This window comes from Gopherus flavomarginatus, chromosome 4, assembly GCF_025201925.1.
Source record: "Gopherus flavomarginatus isolate rGopFla2 chromosome 4, rGopFla2.mat.asm, whole genome shotgun sequence".
Taxonomy (NCBI): Eukaryota; Metazoa; Chordata; order Testudines; family Testudinidae; genus Gopherus; species Gopherus flavomarginatus.
The window spans coordinates 215,746,816-215,773,778 of NC_066620.1; the positions used below are offsets into that span (position 1 = coordinate 215,746,816).

The 26,963-nt window shown below is 44.1% G+C and overlaps 1 protein-coding gene and 1 long non-coding RNA gene across 17 annotated transcripts in view; both read left to right on the forward strand.

Moving 5' to 3' along the window:
• DTNB (dystrobrevin beta) overlaps window positions 1-26,963 on the forward strand; it is a 382,151-nt gene that overhangs the window by 52,414 nt on the left and 302,774 nt on the right. For 14 of the 15 annotated variants that reach the window (XR_007773779.1, XR_007773778.1, XR_007773777.1 and 11 more), the window contains 2 exons: window positions 2,242-2,455; window positions 13,133-13,218. Coding sequence is in view for 12 of the 15 variants with exons in the window: in XM_050948808.1 (XP_050804765.1) it covers window positions 2,242-2,455; window positions 13,133-13,218 (300 nt within the window). In the remaining 3 variants the exon portion in view is untranslated. Of the gene's footprint in view, window positions 1-2,241; window positions 2,456-13,132; window positions 13,219-26,963 lie in introns of those variants that run through there. The other variant, XM_050948819.1, reaches the window with a different exon arrangement.
• On the forward strand, window positions 17,457-18,884 carry LOC127048889 (uncharacterized). 2 transcript variants are annotated; one of them, XR_007773784.1, is made up of 3 exons: window positions 17,457-18,170; window positions 18,276-18,328; window positions 18,697-18,884. It is a non-coding gene; the product is annotated as an uncharacterized LOC127048889 (long non-coding RNA). The 2 variants fall into 2 exon arrangements; XR_007773783.1 differs by lacking the exon at window positions 18,276-18,328 and adding an exon at window positions 18,434-18,538 and having other exon boundaries at window positions 18,592-18,884.

Here is a 26,963-nt window from a genome sequence, read left to right on the forward strand (position 1 = left end):
ACTCTGTGGCAGAGTAAAGAATTGAACCAAGATCTTCTAAGTCCCTAGCTAGTGTCCTAACCACTGGACCCCCCCTTCCTCTTTGAAGGTGGTAAGGTGATAGGGAATAGCCAGCATGGATTTGTAAAGAACAAATTGTGTCAAACTAATCTGATAGCGTTCTTTGATAGGATAACGAGCCTCGTGGATAAGGGAGAAGCGGTGGATGTGATATACCTAGACTTTAGTAAGGCATTTGATACGGTCTCGCATGATATTCTTATAGATAAACTAGGAAAGTACAATTTAGATGGGGCTACTGTAAGGTGGGTGCATAACTGGCTGGATAACCGTACTCAGAGAGTAGTTGTTAATGGCTCCCAATCGTGCTGGAAAGGTATAACAAGTGGGGTTCTGCAGGGGTCTGTTTTGGGACCGGCTCTGTTCAATATCTTCATCAACGATTTAGATGTTGGCATAGAAAGTACGCTTATTAAGTTTGCGGACGATACCAAACTGGGAGGGATTGCAACTGCTTTGGAGGACAGGGTCAAAATTCAAAATGATCTGGACAAATTGGAGAAATGGTCTGAGGTAAACAGGATGAAGTTCAATAAAGATAAATGCAAAGTGCTCCACTTAGGAAGGAACAATCAGTTTCACACATACAGAATGGGAAGAGACTGTCTAGGAAGGAGTATGGCAGAAAGAGATCTAGGGGTCATAGTGGACCACAAGCTTAATATGAGTCAACAGTGTGATACTGTTGCAAAAAAAGCAAACGTGATTCTGGGATGCATTAACAGATGTGTTGTAAACAAGACACGAGAAGTCCTTCTTCCACTTTACTCTGCTCTGGTTAGGCCTCAACTGGAGTATTGTGTCCAGTTCTGGGCACCGCATTTCAAGAAAGATGTGGAGAAATTGGAGAGGGTCCGGAGAAGAGCAACAAGAATGATTAAAGGTCTTGAGAACATGACCTATGAAGGAAGGCTGAAGGAATTGGGTTTGTTTAGTTTGGAAAAGAGAAGACTGAGAGGGGACATGATAGCAGTTTTCAGGTATCTAAAAGGGTGTCATCAGGAGGAGGGAAAAAACTTGTTCACCTTAGCCTCCAATGATAGAACAAGAAGCAATGGGCTTAAACTGCAGCAAGGGAGATTTAGGTTGGACATTAGGAAAAAGTTCCTAACTGTCAGGGTAGTTTAACACTGGAATAGATTGCCTAGGGAAGTTGTGGAATCTCCATCTCTGGAGATATTTAAGAGTAGGTTAGATAAATGTCTATTAGGGATGGTCTAGACAGTATTTGGTCCTGCCATGAGGGCAGGGGACTGGACTCGATGATCTCTCAAGGTCTCTTCCAGTCCTAGAGTCTATGAGTCTATGAGCATAACAGTACAAATATGACACTAACAATAATGGATTAGGCACCACTGCTGAAGGTACCTGTCATAATGACACGATCAAGGAAGTAGAATGGTTGAAGTGATGTTTATAAAGGGAACCCTGACTTGCTCTGTACTTTATTAGAAGGCTACTGTGGAAAGAGACAGACAAGACACTGCAAAGCCATATCATTCAATGATCAAAAATGTGTATTCAATGAGTAGGGTGCAAGCGCCAATGAAGCAATGGTCCATAAGAACCTTTGCCTCTTGGAGTGCCACATATTTTGCAGCATAGAATACTCTGTTGGTGTCTGTGAAATATCTGCATATAATGGAGTTTCTTTGTTTTTCCTAAAAACTCTAAGAAAAGCATTCAGGTTTGGAAATGTCAAAGCGAAGGTTGCCTGCATGATCTAAAATATGTCCCAATAATTAGACTTTGCTATAAAGCATAATGAAGAACAGTTATGGTTTAGAATGGGAAAAAATTAAAACACTTCCTCACTTTTAAGTGCTTCACTTTGCAGTCTTAATTTTTTTTTTCAGGAATATATACTGTAGTTTAACAGCTCTTAAAGGCCTAATAGAACATGGTTAGACTAAATGTTCACTATAGCCCGATTTTGACAATTGAAAGGTTTTCTTGTGAGATTTTTGTGACTAAACGCGTTGTGAGGAATATGATTTATTCTCCACGTTGGTGATTTTAATAGGATGCCCTCTTCCCTCCTTTCTGAATTTTTAGAGTATGTTTAGAGGATGGATTCTGCTTTTTTAAAATACCAAAGATTAACATGTTATCCAAAAGTGGTGTGTAGAGAGTAAAACTGAACGTTACAAAAAATAAGTTAATTTCTTTCTTTACTTTTAGTTCATCTTGTTGATATCTGGAATATGATTGAAGCCTTCCGAGACAATGGCCTTAATACATTGGATCACAACACAGAGATCAGTGTTTCTCGACTGGAAACGATAATTTCATCCATCTACTACCAGCTAAATAAACGCCTTCCTTCTACTCACCAGATCAGTGTGGAGCAATCCATCAGCCTTCTCCTCAACTTCATGATAGCTGCATATGACAGGTTAGTAACTCTTCCAGCTGAATTCCTTTTTTTAAACTAGTTCATTTATTTGGGCACACCGTGCTTAAGGGCTGCTCCTAAATTTTATAAAGTGGAGCAGATTGCACATCTTTAATATAGTGGTGTCTACAGAGATTTACACATCCGGCAAGCAGTGATCCATCTTTTAAAATCTTGTTCTTGTGCAAGATGAATCACTGCCGGCTGGGACCTGTTTGTCTCTACAGGCCACTTATTGGGATTAAAGCTAAAGGGCAGCCACATTGTGCATGAGGGCTCTTAGGCCGGCCATGTTTGGTTCCTGGGACATATTGTGGCCAATCCTTTTTGTGAATGCTAATTAAAATAGAAAATAACATTAACCTAATGGTAGTATGAGTTTGCTTTGAAATTGCATGATAGACTCTCAAATTTATGTACATGCAGTCTCTTGATTAACTCTGGTGCATAAGACCATGTTAATGTAACATATATTTTGATATTAAGTCTTGACCCCACCTAGAGTTTGCCAAGGAATGGGCTAACGCCTAATCTTCTGTCTGAAAGAAAGACCACAGTTGTCTGTTCAGAGTGCAGCATTTTCTTTTGGTTTGGTTTGGACCCTTAAACATATATCCTAGTCCCCTCCTGGCAGTCTTCTTGCAACAGGGGTTGAACATGTTCATTAGACTTATACCTCTCTTTAGGCAGAAGTTTTTGTCTCTGTGGAATCTGTGAATGACAACTGTAGAGTTCCAACTGTTAATTAGAAGCTCCATATTTTTTGGAACATCATCTATAGTATTTCATATTGTTCGCCCCCTTAGCTATTCCTTCCTTTCCCAACCTTCCTTTTTTGCTGTTGTCCTCTCCCATAACATTGCCCATCCCATCCATCATGACCGAGGAGCAGAGTTGGAAAACAATGTATTCAGAAAGTTACAGCACTAATGTAAAACTGAAACATCTCATGCAACCCAACCCCACAGTGCAATGGACAAGTAGAAAGGCTGAACTGACCTCCGCTGGCTATGTTGAAAACCTTGCCAGAAAGACAAAAGTCTAATAGTCAGAACTCCTTTAAGAAGGCAATCTATGCCTATAACTACATGAAATGGGGCTGCACCCTTGTATTTTTTACATGGAAGATGACCATATTTGCCAATTGATCTCACATTTGATCTATCTATAAACTCTGACCTGGGGACTACATTGAGAATTGGAGACAACATTTCAGAAACTTATAAAAAGGCATCAAAATGTTCTAAAAAAAATCTGCTGCTCATGTTAAGAATCAGTATGACCAGAAAGTACACCGTGCTGCCCTCTTGCCAGGTAACAGAATACTTGTACTGAATCTTTCAGAGAGATGGGGACCAGGCAAATTAAGATCCTGTTGGAAAAATAATATTCGGGTAGTATTTCAAAAGAAAGAGGATAGTCCAGTCTCTGAAGTAAAAGCAGAAGATGGAGAAGAACCTGGTAGAGTTCTTCTCCACAATCTTTTTGTTCCCTGTGACTTCTTACCATTGGAGATTACACTACCCTCCAAAGCACACAATAGACAACACAGAGAACTAGGCAAACTAGTGCAATAAGAGATCAAAATGGGGACTGGAACTTGAACTCCAGTGATTCTGATACTGAGAGTGAAGATGAACGACATTACGTAATGGTACCAGATATTGCCCATGGCCCGGAGACTCTGAATCCAGAAGCAGAAACATTTAATCTGTGATTGGGAAACAAGGATGATGATAATCCTGTAAATTTGAAAACTGCTGATCAAACTGATGTAACATTTGCACCAAGCACTGAAATACATGAATGCCAGATTATGCCAAGAAACCTGAAACCAGCAGTACACAAGAGGGCAGATCATCAAAACAATCCACTGACATTCAAGATCGTCTGACTAGAGAGATAAGAGGCCCTCAGACTCTGACATATGAATATTTGGGACACCTACTTATCAATATCTAAATCCAACTGTTGGACTGGTGAATACACCACGGGTTGTCACATGTCATACCACGTGCCTATTCCTGTACCTTATCCTGTTTTCTATACAAGACTGATGTAATATTGATAAAAGAAGTGATATTGACCTATGGTATGGATATTGCTCTATATCGAGTGTTTTATAGTACTGGATAGTTTGTACTTATGTTAATTTAATACATTTTCTGAATAGCCTGACACATGCACTGTCTCTTGGAGCTATATGGTTAAGCCACTGATAATATAAGAAATATTAGAGAGTCAATAGGGTTGAGATTTTGTCATGGGTATTTTTTAGTAAAAGTCACAGATAGGTCACAGGCAGTGAACAAAAATTCATGGAGGCCTGCAACCTGTCCCTGACTTTCATTAAAAATAACAGAGGCAGTGAAGAGGGGACTAACCGCTACCCCAGGCCCATTGCTGCTCTGGTGGTGGGGACTGATCACTGCTGCTCCAGCCCCCTGGGGGCAGCTCCAGCTCAGTCCCCAGGCATTGCTCCAGCCCCAGCCCAGGCCGCTGCTCCAGCTCCACTGCTCTGGCCAGGGCTGAAGCCAAAGAAGTCACAGATATCTGTTCAAGTCACAGAATTGTATCCTTGTTTATACGGTATGAAAATCTTTGGGGATTTAAGGTGTTCAAAACTGATTATTTAGTTGTATAGTGGAACTAAAATTGCTGCGTAAACTTTCTGCTTTGTGAAATGAACTGAAGAGCAATGCAGAAACTTTCACCATTAGTACCAGAACTTGTGACACAAGAGAGGCCCGAACTGTCAATAGGGAATAACAGTTATGAGCTTGTGGAATACATGGATTACTTCTAAGTAGTCAAATGGATGGACTCTATGATTCTCAAACTTTTGTACTGGTGACCCACTTCAAATAGAAAGCCTCTGAGTGTGACCCCCCCTTATAAATTAAAAACACTTTTTTATATAGTTAACACCATTATAAAAGCTGGATGCAAGCAGGGTTTGAAGTGGTGGCTAACAGCTCACGACCCCCCTGTAATAACCTTGCAACCCCCTGAAGGATCCCAACCCCCAGTTTGAGAACCCCTGGACTATATGTTTTGTGTTTTTAATGGAAGTGTTGGAATGATATTACATTTACGAGGGGGGACAATAGCACTCATACGGGAATGTCAGGGATAGACATTGTGGTCCTAGTGTGAGTCTGTAGCCAAAAGAGCTAATAAGATTGTAGGATTAATAAACAGGGGAATCTTGAGTAGGAGTAGAGAGATTATTTTACCTCTATGTTTTGCACTGGTGAAATCGCTGCGAGAATGCTGCATCCAGTTCTGCTGCTCACAATTCAGGGATGTTGATAAATTGGAGAGGGTTCAGAGAAGAGCCTCAAGAATGATTAAGCGGCAAAGAGTTCTGTGGCACCTTATAGACTAACAAACGTATTGGAGCCTGAGCTTTCATGGGTGAATATCCACTTCGTCGGATGCATGGAAGAGGGTATTCACCCACAAAAGCTCATGCTCCAATACGTACGTTAGTCTATAAAGTGCGACAGGACACTTTGCCACTTTTACAGATCCAGACTAACACGGCCACCCCTCTGAAGAATGATTAAAGGATTAGAAAACATGTCTTAGAGAGAGAGACTCAAGGAGCTCATTCCTTTTAGCTTAACAAAGAGAAAGTTAAGGGGTGATTTAATTAGTCTTTGAGTATCTGTATGGGGAACAAATAACGGGCTGTTCCGTGTAGCATAGGCATAGCATAATCCAATGGCTGGAAGTTGAAGGTAGACAAATTCAGACTTGAAATAAGGTGTAAATTCTTGACAGTGAGTGCAATTAACCATTGGTACATTTTACCAAAGGCCATGGTGGACTCTCCATCACTGACAATTTTTAAATGAAGATTAGATATTTTTCTAAGAACTTGATCTAGAAATTATTTTGGGGAAGTTCTGTGGCCTGTGTTATACTGGATGCCAGACTAGATGATTACTGTTTTCCCTTCTGGCCTTGGAATCTGTGAGTTTACCTGTGTCTTGTCCCTTTAAGAATTGAAGTTCTGCTGAAAGGGGCAAAGGGAAAAACTCTGGTTGCAGTAGCAGAATTGTATTCTGTAAGGACTGGGCGGCAATGGGGCTTGTGCAACCAGGGGTGACTTTTGATTGGTTTGTTTTATTTATTTCTGAATTTAATAAAACTCCAGTTTCAAAACTCTCCCTGGTGTGGGAGTGAAACATAAGTGGCCTTGAGCCAATCTGAACAGCCTGCTCTTGAAGTAAATCAGTAAACCCCAACATTTTCTCAGGGGACTCATTCCCTTGATCAGTTTTTCAATTTCCAAGGTCAAAAAAATTTCTTAAAGCTCAACCATAATGGAACTAAGCATGTGAAAGATTCCTATGACAACGTATCTACCACTTCCTCATGTTCCCACTAATGAGGTCTCAAGAGCCCATGTCAGTGTTTTGGACCCTTCTAGAAAGCTGTGTACTTACCTTATGGCACCGAATGATCATAGCTCAGGGCTATTTAAAGGAGGTGGGAGCCTCAGCCACCTCACTTCCTTCTGTCTGCTTAGGACTGAGGATATAAGGAACCTCAGAACTGTGCCCATATCTCACCAAGCCAGATAATGAAGACACTTTTTCTCTTATACATAGCTTGGTATTTTAGCTTTCTTAGATAATTTCCTAGCTATAAATAGTTCAGAGCTCTTTCCTGGTGTGTGTTCTGCCTGGCAGAGGTAGACCATTCTGACCCTGGTCAGATCTGATGTCTGGTTGGCTGCCTTGACTTCATGACCCAATAGGGATCATCAGTTAAAGTTCCAGGCTGGGGCTTTGTGCCATACCTGGACCAGTCTCTACTGGCAGCAAAACACACTACTTCAGAGTTGCGTAAGTTGACTTTGATACCACCTGTTAAAGTGGGATCTGAGAAGGCTCTGCATCCTAATAGTGGGGAAAGAGAAGGTCTTTGGGGTTATTCTTTTGGTTGAGACATTCATGGCACCAAAGATTGCCTGTGGCTCCTATTTGCATGTCTCTGGTCAGTGTAAAAACACTCCTCAAATTGGAAGCTATCCAAGGTTCAAGATTCCAGTGCCAACGCTTCATCCTCAATACCAGCCAAGACCTCAATACCTAGTGCCAGGACAGTTGTCCCATGCTCCCAGACACCAGTTCTGATGTTATGGTGTCAAGAACAAATTACAAAAAGCTCTCTCTGAGACCATTCATATCTTGCCTGCCAGTGCTGACTCCCCCAGACCCCCAGTGCTTCCTGTGCTCATTTAAAGCATAAAGAGAAGAGAGGGCTATGAAAAATACTCCTCAGAGAGCACCACAAAAAGAAGCTTCACCAAACCCAGAACTGCATGATGTCTGTTCCAGTTGACCCCAATGGTACTGTATTTGACTTTCCAGTACCTTCTCCTTGACACCCTACTCCAGTGCCCATTGAACTTAGGAGAATCAGAGGAGGGGCTGGTTCTTCTTCAGGTGTCCTCTGCACATTCCCACTAATGGATGTGTGACGGGTTCCCCACAGGGTGTCACCTGGAACTGGGGTACCACTAAGCCCTCTGACCCACCAGCCTGGGCTCCCTCTCACACTGTGCTGCTGTGACAACAACCAGCTCCCCAGCCTGGGACCCCAGAGCAGTACCATCCTGCCTTGGTCAAATCTGGCAAGTATGTGGGTCCACCTCTCTCTCAATATGAAGAGGACCAGGCACACTTGTGGTAACCAAGCTGAGATTTTCCCCAGGCACCTTAGTCAAATGCACACTGGTTTGGATTAAAACATAAAATAAGTTTATTAACTACAAAAAGATAGATTTTAAGTAATTATAAAGGATAGCAAACAGATCTAAACACATTACCTAGTAAATAAACAAAAATGCAAACTGAGCTTAGCATACTAGATAGGTAGGATATGAATTAGCAAATTTTCACCCTGAGTGATAAACAGGCTGGCAGATTCTTAAGGCACAAGTTGCCTTTGCTTTGCAGTTTGGGTTTCCCAGGTTTTCATACACTGCCTAGAATCCTTTTAGCCCGCCATCACTTCCTCAGTTCAGTCTTTGCTCCTCTGTTGTTTCCAGGTGTGTTGTTTTAGGGAGAGTGAGGTACCATCATGATGTCATTTCCCCCTTTTACATCTTCTTCCCACTTACTGGAAAGCTCTCTTACTGTGACCTGGGTCAAACAGTTCCCATTGTGTAGTGCTATCTCTGAGAGGTTTCTATTGTACATAGTTCCTGGGGTAATCCTTGTGCTTGTGTGCATTTCCTCAAGGAGCCATTAACATTGTTTGACCTTTTTACTCTTGTACCTAAAGGCTGCTTGTGGATGTTTTCAATCTCACATGTTTCAGTAACACCTACATAGCCAAACTTCATAACTTCACATATCTTAATAGCACATACAATCTAATGAGATATTACTGTCTAGCAGATCAAGACTTTTAGAATGACACCTCACAGGGCATACTTTGTGTAAAACTTATCCTAATTATATGACAGTGATGAATAATGGGGTGCCAGGGTGTCAGGATGCTGTGACTGTTGCATCCTGAATAGTGGAACCCTAGCTAGTAGTGCCAACTGGAGCACTCACATGCCTCCCTCAGCCCTCCCCTCAGTGACCATTCTGAGGCAAGAATATAGAAATGCTGTGATGCTCCAGCCACTTAAGTTCCTTCCGACTATGACCAACTTATGTGTTAGGAACCACTCTGGGACTCTTCTGGATCCATATCTTAAGTGCCTAATGTTTTGTATGCTTGGGAGGCGGCCCCTTCATGTCTGCAATGCAACCAAAGAAGGAGAGGGAGAATAGGTTTCAGCCAATTCTGTTACAAGAAGTGTTGGCAGTGAAGCATTCCCACTGTTCCATCCCATCCAGAGGGTGATAGATAAAATAAAATACGTGGCCAAGATGATCCGAATAGTGCCATTGTGGTCCAGATAGCAGTGATATCCAGACTCAGTTCACAGGTACAGGGGAAGGTGCATATTCTTAGTCTCCTACCATTAGTACCAGACTTGTCACAATAGCAAGGGAAGGTGTATCATTCAGATCTTTCATCACTTCATTGCTTGGGCCAAAAGACTCTAGGATTGTTAGAACAGTCTTGTTCATTAGAATTACAAAATGTTCTGGCTAATTCAAGGAAAGAGTCTACACACTAATGTTGTTATCATAACTGGAAAAGGCTTTTATTGTGGGTTAACTGATGTAATGTGGATACATATACTGCACCTAATATTAGTATATTTAAATTTTTATTAGTTGTATATTAGAATATTATACCTTTAAAGGTCAGTTGTTTCTCTGTCCTCTTAGGATCCATCTAGCCACAATTTCAGCATACCATATTTCTGAGACAGTAAATTGGTATTGGCTCATGATGTGTTTAAGAGATTCTTAAAGGGTCTTAATAATTTATATCCACCAGTGAGAGACTGAGTACTTTCTTGGGATTTAAATTTAGTGCTTACATAAATTGACATTACGCATTTGAACCTATGGGATATTATACATTTCTCCCACTTATCTCTTAAGACAGCCTTTATAATAGCTTTCACCTCCATGAGTTGAGCAACTAAGTTATAGGCATTAATGGCAGCTGCTTTTTTACTGTCTTTCATAAAGTTGAAGTAGTGTTGAGTACTCACCCAAGGTTTTAGCCTAAAGTGGTCTCTGATTTTCATCACAATAAGTTAGTTTTTACCAGTGTTTCTTCCCAAACCTCAGAACTGAGTGGGTGACAAATTGCATACATGGGATGCCAGAAGAGTTCTAGCATACTATTTGGACAGACCTATGCATTTGACAGTCTCACAATCTGTTATTCTCTTATATAAGGAGAAAAACGAGAGCCGAGCTGTTAATGTTCAAACTATCTAAATGGATGAGACTATATATTAAAGAAGCATATAAACTGGTAAGTATTCTGCTTCCTGAAGGGCTTAGAGCACATTCTACCGGTGCAGAGACACATGCTATAGGTTTATTAAATATGTTCTTCTAGTAGAGGTTTATAGAACAGCTACATGGAGTTCAATTCACACTTTTACTAAGCACCCACGAAACCTCATGCTCCAATATGTTTGTTAGTCTATAAGGTGCCACAGAACTCTTTGCCATTTTTAATTTCCAGATTAGCAGTCTCAAGCCCTTTGTTGTGGGGACAGTTACTGTTAGGTCTGACACAGAGTTGTGCTTTGAGGACTCTCCTGATGACTCCTGCAACAGAAGGCTTGAAACGAGGACAAATCTTTCTCCTAGTTCCCATAAAACTTGCTTGTAAAGGCACTGTAGGCCTCCTTGGGGAGAGGTCCCTTGTGATCTGATGTGGACTTTCTGTGGAGAACATGTTCATAGGCACACACAAAGATCATCTCCTCTTGCAGTTATCCCTCTTCTCCCAAGTGTTCAGCGGGTACACGCCCTACAGTAATGCTACCAACTCCAGTCAGAAGCCCTGCTACCATCAACATCTCTGGCTAACACCTCTGACGTGCACTCTGAGCACATAGATTAGGTCACATCTCAACAGGATGATCCTGGGACACAGACATGATCTCCCCAGGTAACTTGGGCTGTTGATCTCCTGCCAGAGTTGACTTCAGAACAGTTCCACAACGTGGTGGCTGGAGCCCTACTGCTGTAGCCCCCATCTGTCCCAGCAGTAAAGTGAAGACTTTTCAACATCCTACAGTCCAGAAAAAAAAGGAGATAATGCTCTTTATCTAAAAGGGCACATCTAGCATCCCTTACTACCATGCTTGCAAAGGCAAAAGATGGATGGTTGTTTTATACCAGGGCCTCCAGGTTCAGTTCTGTTGCTTATCCTCCTGCAAATGCATTAGTTATCACAGCAAAATCTGAGAACTTCATTCTCTGCCCCTCCAGACAGGGAAGTCAGAAGATTGGACGCCTTTGGCAGGAAGGTCAGCTCTGTGTATTGAGGTGGCAAGCTATGTAGCTCCTTCCTTTTCTTGACCAATTGCCAAATATCCAGCGGAAGCTGGCTAAGGATGTTGCCCAAGGAAAAAAAGACTTGCCACTGCATCAAAAATGTCATATGCTACCTTCAGAGGCTGAAGGCAAGATTTGTAGCCTCTTTACAGACATTCATCGTTGAACTCATCTAGTCTTTCTGTGGGTGCCCAGTTCAAATTTGTGATCTTCGAGGAAGAAAGAATATTCAGCAATAAAATTGACCTTACAGCACACTAAGGAGGCAAGGTCAGCTGTGAGAGCTGTATGGCTGACCCAACCTCCCTGCCCAAGAGGAGGCTCTTTTTTTGAGGCTTCAAGTATCAAGACAATATGTTTTCTATCTTCCTTTGCACAGATGAAATACCAGTGTCTCATAGGCAGCCTCTTCAACAAGCTGGTAAGAGACAATACAGAAATAAAACAAGATGACTGAAATGTTTTTCTCGAGGCAGCCACAATCTTCAGCCTTCCAGCCTCTGTTTTGGTGGGTCTGCTGGGAGTACAGAACCAAGTACATTTAGTTTTCTCCCTTTAGAGATCACTTGGTCTATTTTCTACCATCTTGGGAACAGAAAATCTGATAATGGGGTCCTGCACATCATCCAGAATGACTGCCTCCAATCCCCCATTCCTCTTCTGAAATCCTTCTGAAATCTTATTTCTAGAAGAGATGGAGTCTCCTCTCCAGAAGGAAATGGTTGAAGAGGATCCAAGTTTCCTCTTCCACATGTATATTATCTTACCTTTTCTGAGTTGCTGTAAGAAATCTGTAAAGTATTATCCATAGCACACAGTATGATGTAGATAATTCAGTCAATCTTTTATTTAGGATTATAGTGCTCAGAATTTATTAATTGCTTATCCAGTCTCATGTACTTGATCTTGGTACTCCTAATTTATGTTCAACTACTACTAAATTAACTCCATACTGAGCATTAACAATGGCTTTATCCTGAGATCACTGTTCTATAGCCTCTATAATCCCCTGTTACTATATGTTGTTTGTGTTTTACCTCCTTGTAAAGCATTTTGTGATTTTTTTTAATGAGAATAGTTGTTTTTGCACATCACTGAATAAAATCTTTCCATTGTTTTTATAAGGAATTAGTACATTTTTTTTCTCATGCTGACATTAGGAAATGGTTGCCTGATTGTGCCATCTGTTCATGATAGTGCAGCAGTCTAGGTGGCTTTAATTAGAATAACAACCATCTATGTTTGTTCATGTTCTATTCAGAATGTTCAGAATATCTTGTTACCTAACCTTTTTTGTTAGAATGCCACCTCTTTCTCTGAGTGTCAGTCAGGGTCCATAAAGAGTTGGAATTCCTGAGAAATGGCATCAGTAGAAGCAAGAAACGTAATTAAACGGGCATATTCTAAACTGAAAGGAATGACTCATAATAATCGGGTACCACCATGTAGTAGGTAGCTGTGGGACAGGTAAAACAAATGCAAACCTCTCTTCATCCACAGAATGCCCATAATTCTGCAAGAGAACATGTTTTGTCATCGGCTACTTGTTAGCTGTTCTAATTTATTGACAAAGCTAAATGTTACTATCATTTTTTGCATTATTTAACTGTTAAATAGTTTTATAAAGCATAGCACTTAGGGAAGGCATAAATGAACTTTTCTTCTGATCCTGAAATATTTTTGTTCTTGTCATTCCATATGGTAATGATTTATCATGTATTTTATTTTTCAGTGAGGGCCATGGGAAGTTGACAGTGTTTTCAGTTAAAGCTATGTTAGCAACCATGTGTGGTGGGAAAATACAAGACAAACTAAGATGTAAGTACTTTCAAGTAAATTTAACTATTATTTTAAATTTTCTATTTCCACCATTAGTCACACAAACTTTGTATTTAATTGTTACATTCTGGAAAATTAGCTACATTTTCTTGCTCATCCAGCAATCATGCTACTGGAATGAATCTTGGTATATTACTCTTTCTGGTAATGCTTGCCATCTACTGGCTACAAAAGATACTCAATTTATATTTAAAAACTAATATTTTGTTCAATGAAAGTGAAACAACACTGCAAAAACCCGAAGCTTATTTGACAGTTATTATACTTCATAATGTTTCATTCATTCAAGGCTTGATCCTACTGTACAAATGAAGTCAACGGAAGCTTTGCCATTATGTTCAGTAGGCACTGGATCATACAATAGATTAACACAGTATCAGTGTATGGCCTTATACCGGGGTCTATAGGATACAGACTTCTGAAAGCACTTTTGAGCTCTTTTAAGGGTTATTTGAGGTGTCCAGGGTGAATCACTACCACCTGCTTACAGTGGGAGGGAGACCTGTCTATGCCACCTGGGGAGACTCTCCCCAGCCACTGACTGCTGGCAACACAAATGCTTTGCAAGCTCTGCTCTTTCCCTCTGCAGCCTAGCAAATTATACACTTTGTTACACTCAAGTGTCCAGTCCCTTATCTTCTGGACATCTGCAATGTACACCAGTGTGCTGTCGCTGGAGGCAGTGCCCCTCAGTTCTCTGGTTTCATCTCAGTACAACACTCTCCTGTGCACAAGGCTTTTAGACGAGTCAATAGTAAAACCAAATGGATCTTAAGATAGAGATTAAAATAAAAGCAAGCTTAAGGGTTTGGAAACATAAGGTAACAAGTAAAAGAAAAACCTAAAAGACACTCTATAACTTATATTTTTTCCTATCTAAAAAGGTGTAGCTCACCCAATTGTTAGTTGCGACAGCACTTGTCCAGTCCAGAAAGCTGGAATCCATCTTTTATGAGAGATGCCCCTGCTCGAGAATGCCTTCTCTGTAATGGATCACAACTTGTGTTCTTCTGTCATGTCTTATACAGTTACAGACTATTGCCTCTTACCCAAGAGGTCCCCTAATCAGAGTCTTTTCTTAGGGTTCTTTTGTCTTTCTAAATCCTCAAGCCTACACCTGTTCCAGACAGTAAATATAGGCTGGCTCAACGGATGTCCATTCTTGTCAATGCTGATTGAGTGAACCCTAAGATCCACCTCAAATCAGGTGACAAGCTTCAGTTTAACAGTTTTGAAACCCAATATCAACATGTTACATGACTCTAAAATTATTTTGTATGCAAATGTCACGCAATAACCATGACAATCAGCTAGTTCTTAGCTTTTGGCAAAGATCACAAACACCACCCTGGGGTGAAATATTGAAAAGCTGGTCAGACATGGGTGTAATATACCTGCCAGGGTATGTGTGGGCATGTTTGTGTCACACCTTTGAAAACAAATACTTGATTTCTCTCTCTCTCTCTCTCTCTCTCTAGCAAATCTTACAAAATATGACAGGAACAAAGAAGGGAGGCTGGCATCATTGTGGGAATAAAGGTGTTTGAGTGACCTTACATTTCCATATTTTCAAACTGTTTTGGATTTCTTTAAAGTTTAAACTTTAGTTCAGAATTTACTGAGCTTTTAATCATAGAATCATAGAAACGTAGGGCAGGAAGGAACCTTAAGAGCTTATCAAGTGCAGCCCCCTGCAATGAGGCAGGACCAAGTCAACCTAGAACATTCCTGGACAGGTGTTTCTCCAACCTATTCTGAAAAACCTTCAGTGATGGTATAACAGGGGGCTTGGAGGACCAGTCAGCCTAGTGGTTGGAGTATTTGATTTCCTGCCCCCTGTTCTGTGGTTGAGGTGCCTCAATCTTGAAGGAAGGGGAGTAGGGGGACCCAGGCCCTCCCACTCCACCTGGTCCCAGCCCAGAGCACTGTGTAAGTCAACCCCTGAGTAGGGGACCTCCCAGCAGGGAGTCCACATCCGCAGCACTGGGCTAATTCCTACTGTTGCCCCTTCAGGGCATGGCCCCTGTAATCCAAGTTCCTGTGGTGGCTTGTCTCTAGTAGTGCCCTCTCATGGACACTGGGTAGTGTTCTGCTGCAGTCCCAGGTTCCTCCAGGTGTGGAAGCCGTAAGTTTGGTGGGGTCGGAAGCCCCACAAGGGCTCTGTGCTTTCGCCACCCAGGTTCCTCTTAGGCTGGGAGCTCCTAGACCGCTTTCTCTGTCTCTTTTGGCCAGAAAGGCCATGTCTACATCTAAAACTTTGCAGCGCTGGTTGTTATAGCTGTATTAGGACAGCTGTATAGGGCCAGCGCTGCAGAGTGTCCACACTTACTGCTAGCAGCGCTGCAAGTGCTGTTAGATGTGGCCACACTGCAGCGCTGTTGGGAGTGATGCATTGTGGGCGGCTATCCCACAGGGCACCTCGTCCCACAGCGGCGCTGGGGCTTGTGGGAAGGGGAAGGAAGTGTGATTGTCTTTCTGCTTCCTGTTCCTGTTCCAACGGCCAGCGTTGCTTTGGTACACATGCGGAGCACTGTGGCAGCATTGTGACTCTAAAGCGGTTTTTCTGCATTATCTTTCAAGAATGGATCCTCAGGTACTGAATACCTTACTAATGACTATTGCCAGCACATCTCGCCTTACTGTGGATCTAATCCTTAGGCTGCTAAATGTGCGTGTGACTGACATTGAGGAGTCGGACGATGGTACTGAATCGCATCAATATGCAGACAGTACAATGCTAGTGGCAATAACAGACGTGCTCTGCTCCGTGGACCGGCGCGTTTGGGCTCGGGAAACCAGCACTGAGTGGTGGGATCACATCGTCCTGCAATCATGGGATGACGAGCAGTGGCTGCAGAACTTTCGTATGAGGAAAGCCACTTTCATGGGACTTTGTGATGATCTCGCCCCCAACCTGCGGCGCATGAACACGAGATTTAGAGATGCCCTTTCTGTGGAGAAGCGGGTGGCTATTGCAATCTGGAAGCTGGCAACTCCAGACTGTTTCCGATCTGTGGCGAACCAGTTCGGAGTGGGAAAGTCCACCGTTGGAATGGTGCTGATGCAAGTTTGCAGGGCCATTAATCGAACACTGACAAGAAGAACCGTGACTCTTGGTAACGTGCAGGACATTTTAGATGGCTTTGCAGAAATGGGCTTCCCTAACTGTGGAGGGGCAGTAGATGGGACGCATATTCCTATTATCTCTCCACCCCACCTGGCATCGGAGTATATTAATCGCAAGGGGTACTTCTCTGTGGTTCTGCAAGCGCTTGTGGATCACCGTGGGCATTTCACTGACATTTACTCTGGATGGCCTGGAAAGGTGCACGATGCACGCATATTTAGGAACAGTGCCCTGTTCAGGAGGCTTAGGGCCGGGACCTTTTTCCCAGATCACAATATAACAGTAGGGGACGTGGAAATGCCCATCGTGATTCTGGGAGACCCCGCTTACCCATTAATGCCATGGCTCATGAAACCATATACTGGGAAGCTTGACAGGAGCAAGGAACGTTTCAACTACAGGTTGAGCCGCTGTAGAATGACTGTGGAGTGTGCTTTTGGCCGTTTGAAAGCTCGCTGGCGCAGTCTGTTCGGGAAGCTAGATTTGATGGAAAGCAGCATTACCGCAGTTATATCCGCGTGCTGCACCCTCCATAATATTTGTGAAGGGAAGGGTGAAAGGTTCAGTGAGGAATGGACCTCCGAGGTTATACGTTTGGAGAATGAGTTTGCTCAGCCAGAGAGCAGGGCTAATAGGGAGGCCCAGGAAAGGGCTTCAAGGATTAGGGATGCTATAAGGGAGCAATTTGATGCTGAGAGCCAGCAGTAATGTTTGGTGCATGTGTTGTGCTTTGCTTTACCTTGCTGTGTATAATTAACCATTTCTATCACCAATAAAACATATGGAAAGAAATACAAACCAAAACCTTTTATTTGTCATACAGTAAAAAACAGGTAAGGGGGTATGGGTGGTTCACAGTACATTCAGAGGTTTTACTATTTCCTATTTTACTCAATTGTAACCGTCTGATGCAACTCACCATTACTTTGCTGCAGAATGATGGGGGTGGAGTGCACTGGGTAAGAATTAAACATATCTTGGTTACTAGGTGATGTTATAGGTGTTGGGGGCAGCTGATGATAATAAGGAACTGGGTGCTGCATAAAGCTATTTTGAGGATACACAGGGGGACAAGGAACATTGCTTTTGGAAGCCTGTGGGTTATCACGGTATATATTTGCCTGCATGGCTACAAGAGACTCAAAAGACTTGGTTTGGCGAGACAGGAGTCTCATCATCTGCCTGGCTATTCTTTTGGCAGACAATTCCTGTCTCCTGCTTTCAGTCAGCCTCCATTCCTGTACACTTTTTCTCCACTCCTCAGTCTTCCTACTTTCCCTGTTGTAGTGGTTCAGAACGGTCTTGATCAGCTCCTCTTTTGATTTCCTAGGATTGCGCCTCAAATTCTGCAATCTACGTGAGGCCGGTGACACAGCCGCATTACTCGAGTTGTCTAGAAAAAATAGAGATAGAGACATGTAATACACAGGGGCATCATTGTTTATTATCAACTTTTGAAGGACATTGGAAACTGTAGGTAGCATCCCTCTCACATACCTCACATAACACTGTAGAGTTCAAGAAAGCTAAGACATGTCTAGCAATGGGGTGAGTACTTTTGCTTAAAATTCTCCCATGTTAGTGGGATGCCTTGGTTCCTGCTTGGAAGGGGGGATCGGTGAGGAAGAAGCACCCCGCAGGACACGGTTCCCGCTTGGAAGGGGGGGTGGGGGACGGACAGAGCACACCGCAGGGCAGGTTTCCCGCTTGGAAGGGGGGGTGGGGGACGGACAGAGCACACCGCAGGGCAGGTTTCCCGCTTGGAAGGGGGGGTGGGGGACGGACAGAGCACACCGCAGGGCAGGTTTCCCACTTGGAAGGGGGGATCGGTGAGGAAGAAGCACCCCGCAGGACACGGTTCCCGCTTGGAAGGGGGGGTGGGGGACGGACAGAGCACACCGCAGGGCAGGTTTCCCGCTTGGAAGGGGGGGTGGGGGACGGACAGAGCACACCGCAGGGCAGGTTTCCCGCTTGGAAGGGGGGATCGGTGAGGAAGAAGCACCCCGCAGGACACGGTTCCCGCTTGGAAGGGGGGGTGGGGGACGGACAGAGCACACCGCAGGGCAGGTTTCCCGCTTGGAAGGGGGGATCGGTGAGGAAGAAGCACCCCGCAGGACACGGTTCCCGCTTGGAAGGGGGGGTGGGGGACGGACAGAGCACACCGCAGGGCAGGTTTCCCGCTTGCAAGGGGGGGTGGGGGACGGACAGAGCACACTGCAGGGCAGGTTTCCCGCTTGGAAGGGGGGATCGGTGAGGAAGAAGCACCCCGCAGGACACGGTTCCCGCTTGGAAGGGGGGGTGGGGGACGGACAGAGCACACCGCAGGGCAGGTTTCCCGCTTGGAAGGGGGGGTGGGGGACGGACAGAGCACACCGCAGGGCAGGTTTCCCGCTTGGAAGGGGGGGTGGGGGACGGACAGAGCACACCGCAGGGCAGGTTTCTCGCTTGGAAGGGGGGGTGGGGGACGGACAGAGCACACCGCAGGGCAGGTTTCACGCTTGGAAGGGGGGGTGGGGGACGGACAGAGCATTGCAATCTACTTACCACGAGCACGATCCTCAGCTTCCTCATCAACGTCCGCTTCCAGCTGCTGTGACTGGCTAGTCTCCTCAGGGCTGGAGAAGAGCTCCTGGCTGCCTGTGTCCTGAGACTCTGGGGTGTCCCCCTCAACGCCAGTAGCATCACTGTATTCATCCTCTACACCATTGATTAATTGCACTCCACGCCTGACTGAGCAAACAGGAAGGTGATTTTTTAAATTTCCCGGGGGATTTAAAGGAGGGGTCAGGTGAGCACAGGGCAGAGGAGTTTTCTTGATTACCAGAGAGGTATCCTCAGGTATGCTGGGATACCTGCTTATTCCACGGAGGTCAAGAAAAGCGCTGGTAAGTGTCTACATTGCATTACCAGCGCTGGATCACCAGCGCTGGATCCTCTACACCCGAGACAAAACGGGAGTACGGCCAGCGCTGCAAACAGGGAGTTGCAGCGCTGGTGATGCCCTGCAGATGTGTACACCTTCAAAGTTGCAGCGCTGTAACTCCCTCACCAGCGCTGCAACTTTCTGATGTAGACAAGCCCGAAGAGGGTGCTTGGCTCCTGGCGGCTGCCTCAGCTGGGCTGGTAGTTCTCCTTCAGTCAGGTAGGGAAGCAGCTAGCTCCTGCCTCTCCGCCAGTCAGTCCCAAACTGAGCCAGGCTCTCTCCTTTTGTCTTCCCTCCAGGCCTGGCATTGGCTGCAGGTATAATGGAGGTGGGGCTAGCTAGACCCAAAGGCTCTCTTTAACCCCTTCCATGCTTGTGGGCATTTTTTTCTGCTTCACCATAGATGGGGATTCCACAACCTCCCTTGGAAGCCTATTCCAGAATTTAACTACTCTTTTAGTTAGTTTTTCCTCATATTTAACCTCAATCTCTCTTGCTAAAGATTAAGCTCATTACTTCTTGTCCTACTTTCAGTGGACATGGAGAGCAATTGATCACAGTCCTCTTTATAACAGCCCTTAATATATTTGAAAGACTGTTATCTGGTCCCCCCTCCCCCCTTAATTTTCTTTTTTCAAGATTAAAATATGGTCAGTTTTTTTAAGCTTTCCTCATAGGTCAGGTGTAACCATGCTGCCTCAGGCCAGACACAACTGATAGTATCAATTCAGGACAAATTGCTTAGAGCAGGGCAGTTACAGCCCAAATCTGGAGTTCCTTTATTATTAATGCATGCCAAACCAGCCAGAGAGGACTTTGGTTCTACCCCACTGGCTAACCACAAGTCACACAAGCAATTTCCTTAGACACTTCAGTTTCCCAGTATCACCACCAGAGCCACTCATCCTGGGGACGAATGGTTATGAAAACCCATACCCCAGTAAAAGAAAAAAGGGTTCTCGTAATCCCAAAAGCCCAAGCCCCAGACTCAGGTCAATATACAAATCAGATCTTACCCACAAATCACACTGTTGCCAGTCCTTTAGAATCTAAAATTTAAAGGTTTATTCATAAAAGAAAGAAATATAGATGAGAGCTACAATTGGTTAAATGGAATCAATTCCATACAGTAATGACAAAGTTCTTGGTTCAGGCTGGTAGCAGTGATGGAATAAACTGCAGGTTCAAATCAAGTTTCTGGAGTACATCCACAGCTGGGATGGGTCATTGAGTCCTTTGAAGACAAGATTGAAGACAAAATGGAGATGCTGCTGCTGCCTTTTATAGTCCTTTTGCCATGTGGCTTGTGCTTTCTTTGTTCCAACCACAAGCCACCCAGCACATGGTATGGAAAAACCTTAAGAGTTCTCTCCCTAGGCATGTCCCTGCATACTTTGCTGAGTCACAAGGTGTATCTGCCTTCTCTCAGTGGGTCAGTTGGATAGCTGATGGTCCTTAATGGGCCATCAAGCAGGCTAGGCAGTGCTGATGCCACATTGTCTGGGGTGTCACCCAGAAGCATAGCACAAGTTTGAAATACAGTCAGGATAGAGCCAATAATTATAACTTTAAATACAAAAATGATCATAGAATCATAGGGTTGGAAGGGACCTCAGGAGGTCATCTAGTCCAACCCCCTGCTCAAAGCAGGACTAATCCCCAGATTTTTACCCCAGTTCCCCAAATGGCCCCCTCAAGGATTGAACTCACAACCCTGGGTTTACCAGGCCAATGCTCAAACCACTGAGCTATCCCTCCCCCCATACATGCATACAGGTAGCGTAATCATAACCAGCAAATCATATTCTTTTTATAGACACCTCACGAGACAACCTTTGTCCAATATTTGCTGCAAATATATAACAGTGGTGACAACAGTGATCTATAAGGTCACAGTTTATGTCAGTAACGTCACATCAGGTTTTCTGTACTTTTTACTATTTTTTTTTTGCTCTCCTCTGGACTTTCTCAAGTTTGTCCACGTTCCTAACGTATGGCCCCCAAACTGGGGACACAACTCCACCTGAGGCCTCTACATTGCAAAGAAGAGCAGGACAATTACCTCCCATGTCTTACATATCACACTCTTGTTAATACACCTCAGAATCATATTAACCATTTTTGCAACTGCATCACATTGTTGGCTCATGTTCAATATGTGATCCACTATAACACCCAGGTCATTTTCAGCAGTACTATCACCTAGCCAGTTGTTCTTCAATTTGTAGTTGTGCATTTGATTTTTCCTTTGTAGCCCAAGCACTTTGTACTTGGCTTTATTGAATTTCATCAGGTTGCTTTCAGACCAGGGCACCAATTTGTCAAGGTCCTTTTGAATTCTAATTATGTCCTCCAAAGTGCTCGCACCCCTCCAAGGTTGGTATCATCCATAAATTTTTTAAGCATACTTACCAGTATCATTATCCAAATCATTAATGAAAATATTGAATAATATCAGACCCAGGATTGACCCCTGCAAGACTTCCCTAGATATACCCTCCCAGTTTGATAGCAAACCATTGATAACTACTCTTTGAGTAAAATCTTTCAAACAATTGTGCACTTATAGTAATGTGATCTAGACTACATTTTCCTAGTTCACTTATGAAAATGTCATGAGGGACTGCGTGTCAAAAGCCTTACTAAAATAACGATATATTACACCTATTGCTTTCCCCTCTATCCACTAGGCCAGTAACACTGTCAAAGGAGGAAATTAGGTTAGTTTGGCATGATTTGTTCTTGACAAATCCATGCTGGTTATTACTTATCACCCAATTATTCTCTAATACTTACAAATTGATTGATAAATAATTTCTTCCAGTATCCTTCAAGGTATTGAAGTTACGCTCACTAATCTGTAATTCCCCAGGTCCTCTTTGTTCTCCTTTTTAAAGACAGGTACTATGATTTCCCTTCTCCTGCCCTCTGGAACCTCACCTGTCCTCCATGAGTTCTTGAAGATAATTGCTAGCGGTTCTGTGATTACTTACACTAGTTCCTTAACTACCTTAGGATGCTGACCGGAATACATTTAACTTACCTAAATATTTTTTAACCTATTCTTTCCCTACTTTGGCTTGGTTTTTCTCCTCCGCTTGTTAATATTAATTGTGTTGCATATCTAGTCATCATTAAACTTTTTAGGGATGACTGAAGCCAAGTAGGCATTGAACACATCGGCCTTCTTGACATCATCAGTTATAAGCTCTCCTTCCCCACTGAGTGGAGACCCTGGAGACCCTGTTCTTCCCTTTGTCCTTCTCAAGCTCCTAATGTATTTAAAGAACCTCTTTTTATTGCCTTTTATGTCCCTTGCCAGGTGTAACTCATTTTGTGCCTTAACCTTCCTGATTTTGTCCCTACTTCCTTGTGCTATCATTTTCTACTCCTCCTTAGCAGTTTGTCCATGTATCCACTTTTTGTAGACTCTCTTTTGATTTTCAGGTAACTAAAGAGCTCCTGATGGAGCTATGTTGGCCTCTTACTATTCTTCCTATCTTTCCTTTGCTTCAGAATAGTTGACAATTGTGTATTTAATATTGTTTCTTTGAGAAACTGCCATCTGTCCTGAACTCTTTTATCCCTTTTATTTTCTTTCCGTGGGACTCTTACCTACCAGTTCTCTGAATTTAACGTCTACTTTTTGAACTCCATTGTCCTTATTCTGTTTCTTTCATTCCTTCCTGTCTTTAGAATTATGAAATCTATTATTTCTTGATCATTTTCACCCAAATTGCCTTTCATCTTCAGATTTGCAATCAATTTTTCCCTGTTAGTCAGAATCAACTCTAAAATGGCTGTCCCCCTGATTACTTCCTCCACTTTCTGGAACAAAAAGTTGTTCCCAACACAATTAAAGACCTTACTGCAAATTTTATGTTTTGCCATATTACTTTTCCAACAGATATCTGGGTAGTTAAAATCCCCCATTACTACCAGGTCTTGTGTTGTAGACATTTCTGTTGTTTGTTTTATAAATCCCTCACCCACTTCTTCCTTTGGTTTGTTAGTGTATAGTAGACCCTTATTGTGATGTCATTGGTTTTTCCCCCTTTCATCCTTACCAAGAAACTTTCAATCTGACTGCCTCTTACCTCCTTCTGCAGCTTAGAACAAAGTGTATTACTCCTGGGGGAATTCTGCGCCACTGCACAATGCAGCATTTTGCAGAAATTAATGTTGGGTGTGTAGAATTTCTTTCCCCCTCCACATAAATGGGCTGCAGAGATGTTGGCCACCGCTAGAGGCTGCTGGACCTGGCAGAGCCCAGCTCGCACATAGAAGATGATGCCGGGTAGAGGGGGAGGGAACTGGAGAGTTCCCAGCATCTGCAGTTCCCAACATGCCCTGTAGGAAGGAGGCAGTGGCACATAGGAAACTCTGTGCAAGCCCGGGACCCAGCATGAGGCTGTTGCTCCTACTGGATCCCTGGGCTCTAGGAGGGTAGAGTCTGTGAGTGTCTGGGTCGAGGGGGTGCAACTGGCCTCTCAAGTGTCTGGGCTGGGAGGGCCCACAACTGGCCTCTGGGGAGGAGATGTGAGTGTCTGGGTGGGGCGGGGGGGCTGCAGCTGGCCTCTGGGGTGGAGGCGATGTGAGTGTCGGTGGGGGGGGCTGCAGCTGACCCCCGGGTGTGGGGGATGTGAGTGTCTGGGCCGGGGGGCCCACAGCTGGGCTCTGGGGGTAGGAGGTGTGCGTGTCTGGGCTGGGGGAGGATGCAGCTGGGTTCTGGGGGGGAAAGGGGTGTGAGTGTCTGGCCCCCCCATCTAGCCTCTGGAGAAGGAAGAGGCAGAGAAGCAGGAACTGGGTTGTCCTAGGGGTTTTTTTAACTCTCTATTCCTGGGGGAATTTTTGTGTGTGTCTGTATTGTTGATATAGTTACTGACAGGTATTTTGAAATAAATTACCAAAATAATTGAAACTGATGTGATTATATAGTGTTATTTTGACAAAATTTGCAGAATTTTAAAATATTGTGTGCAGAATTTTTAACTTTTTGGCATAGAATTTTTAATTTTCGGGGGCGGAATTCCCCCAGGAGTAGTGTAGGTATGCTCACTGTATAATGCAACACTTCCTCCCTTTTTCCCAGCCTGTCCTTTCTGAACAAGCTATTACCCTCTAGCAATATTCCAGTCATGAGTTTATCCCACCAAGTCTTTGTGATGTCAGTAAAGTCTTAACCTAAATTATGTACTAATACTTCCAGTTCCTCCTGTTCCCCCACTCCTTGCATTTATCTCATCTCTATGTCCTGCTTTTCTTGTCCCCGTCTTCCCTTTTCCTGATTCCTTCACCTCCTGTTCTGTCTGCAAAACAATGCTATTCACAAACATTCTCAATACTATGCTTTAACTGACTCTGCCTCACTGGCAAGCAGCACAGTTGTTTTCAGTGGTTTCTCTTCCCTTTCCTCACTGACACAGCTACATTCTGACTCCAGAGTCTCAGCGTTGTACTTTCAAAATGCCTGTGATATATGCTGTAACTCAAACACTTTAAAATCCCCCCCACACACCTTCTTTTAACATCACCTTCTATGCTAGGTTCTTTTCCTCCCATAATCAGTCTGCTCATCAACTCTGGAACCCTGATTCTGCCCTACATATACTGTTCCCATGTTGCTGACCACTACTGAGAAAATTCAGGGACTACACTGATTTCCTCCTTTTATAAATGTGATCTTGTTCCTTCCATTCTTCTTCGAGTGCTCTCCCTGTGGGTGCCCCACATCAGGTGGTGGTGTGTCCCAGTGCCGTCAATCGGAGATTTTTGCTAGCAGCGTCTGGTTGGGATGCATGTGCGCAGTAGCTGTCTTGTGACACCGCTGACGCCTCTTCTGGCACGCGCACACCTGACTCCCTAGGTTCCTTCTCAACCATCCTCAGCTTGAGACAGAGTCCACTAGCACTGTCCTTATGAACTATACAAAAATGTAGTTTTAGATTGTCGTTAGTTTAATTAACTCTAGTTAGTCTTAGATTAACATAGCAGTAATATCGTAGCTAGTTAGTTTGAAAAAAAACATGTTTTTGCTTTAATTTCATCCCCAAATCCCAAAGAGGGACGCTTTTAAAAATGCCTGGATCCCAGCTTTTAAAAGATGTGCGTCTTGTAATGATGCCATGCCAATCTCGGATGGACGCTCACTTTGTGTCCGCTGCCTCGAGGAATTGCACATTCCTCACAATGCACTCACTGAAACAGCCTAAAGGCTAGAGCCAGGAGAGATAGAGATCTCTGTCTAAAATTAATCTTGATGGACAAATCCCGATTGTCCACAGCAGCATCAACATGTGGCTCCCTTGGGGTGGTCTCCATTGACAGGGCGAATGCCTCCTCTTCAGAGAAATCAAGAAAAAGGGCCTTGTCTTCACCAAGCCATGAACTGCTAAAAAGGAAACGATCTCTGGCGAGATCCCTGCCATCGGGGCTGAGCTTATCAAGAGTGAGCACCTTCGATACACCAGGCACCTCCGGCAGTACAGTGGGGACTTTGGGGAAGGGGTGGAATGGGGGTGGGGTGAGGGCACGGGAGGGACTGGAAGAGGTGGGGCAGAGGCGGGGCCAGGGGTGGGGGAGGGATTCGAGCACCCCTCAGGCAGAGGGGAAGTCGGCATCTATGGCATCAACTCCTCCTCACTCAACTCTTCTAGATGCCAACTACATGAGCACCTGGCTCTCCACTACCTGGCACTGCAGACTCACCAGTACTGACGGCACCTGAGCAGCCTCATTCCCTCATCGTTCCGCCATTCTCAAACGATGAGGAGGAAGAAGAAGGGGAGGCAACCTTCTTCTCGGGACATTCTTCCTCAGCGGACACTACCCACCAATACAATCGCAAAGGACAGACAAGCAAGAGTCTACCAACATGACTCGTGAACCCATGGATGTGCCCACCCATGCCATTCCCTATCCAGTGACCACAGTTGGACCCATGGGCAGCTTTCAGGGCCCAATTCCAGAGACCTGTGTCTGCGCACAGGAAACCCATAAGGTCAGCAACAACATCAGTACCTGAACCCTCTGAGGTACTTCAGGAAGAGGAAGAAGGGAGGGACGACAACTATAATCACAAGGAGTCACCAGAACACAATTTCTCATCTTCCCCAGATGACATGGCCATACCTACACCTACGTGGGCCCCTGACAATTTCAGACACTTCCAGGAGCTATTTAGGCAGGTGGCCCAGAGCCAAAACATCCCCCTAAAAGAGGTTCAGGAGACACAACACCAACTCCTAAAGATTTTACATACTTCCTTTTCATCAAAAATTGGCATTCCAATCAGTGATGCCCTTCTGGAACCCGCAGATGCAGTGTGGCAAACTCCGGCATCCATCCCACCAACTAACAAATGCACAGACAAGAAAGATCACATGCCAAATAAGGACATGGAATTCCTGTTTGCATACCTACCTCTAAACTCATTAGTGATGAATGCAGCCTACCAACCGAGCAAACAACATAAGACCACACGTCAGGACAAGGAATGGAAGAGACTGGACCTCTTAGGACGGAAAGTCTACACCTCGGCCACACTACAGTTCCACACAGCAACCTACACAGTGCTACTGGCAAACTATGACCATGACAATTATAACAAACTGATGGACTTCACGCAGGACACACCTGAGGAGAAGAGAGACCAGTTCTGGGCCATTGTCAGCA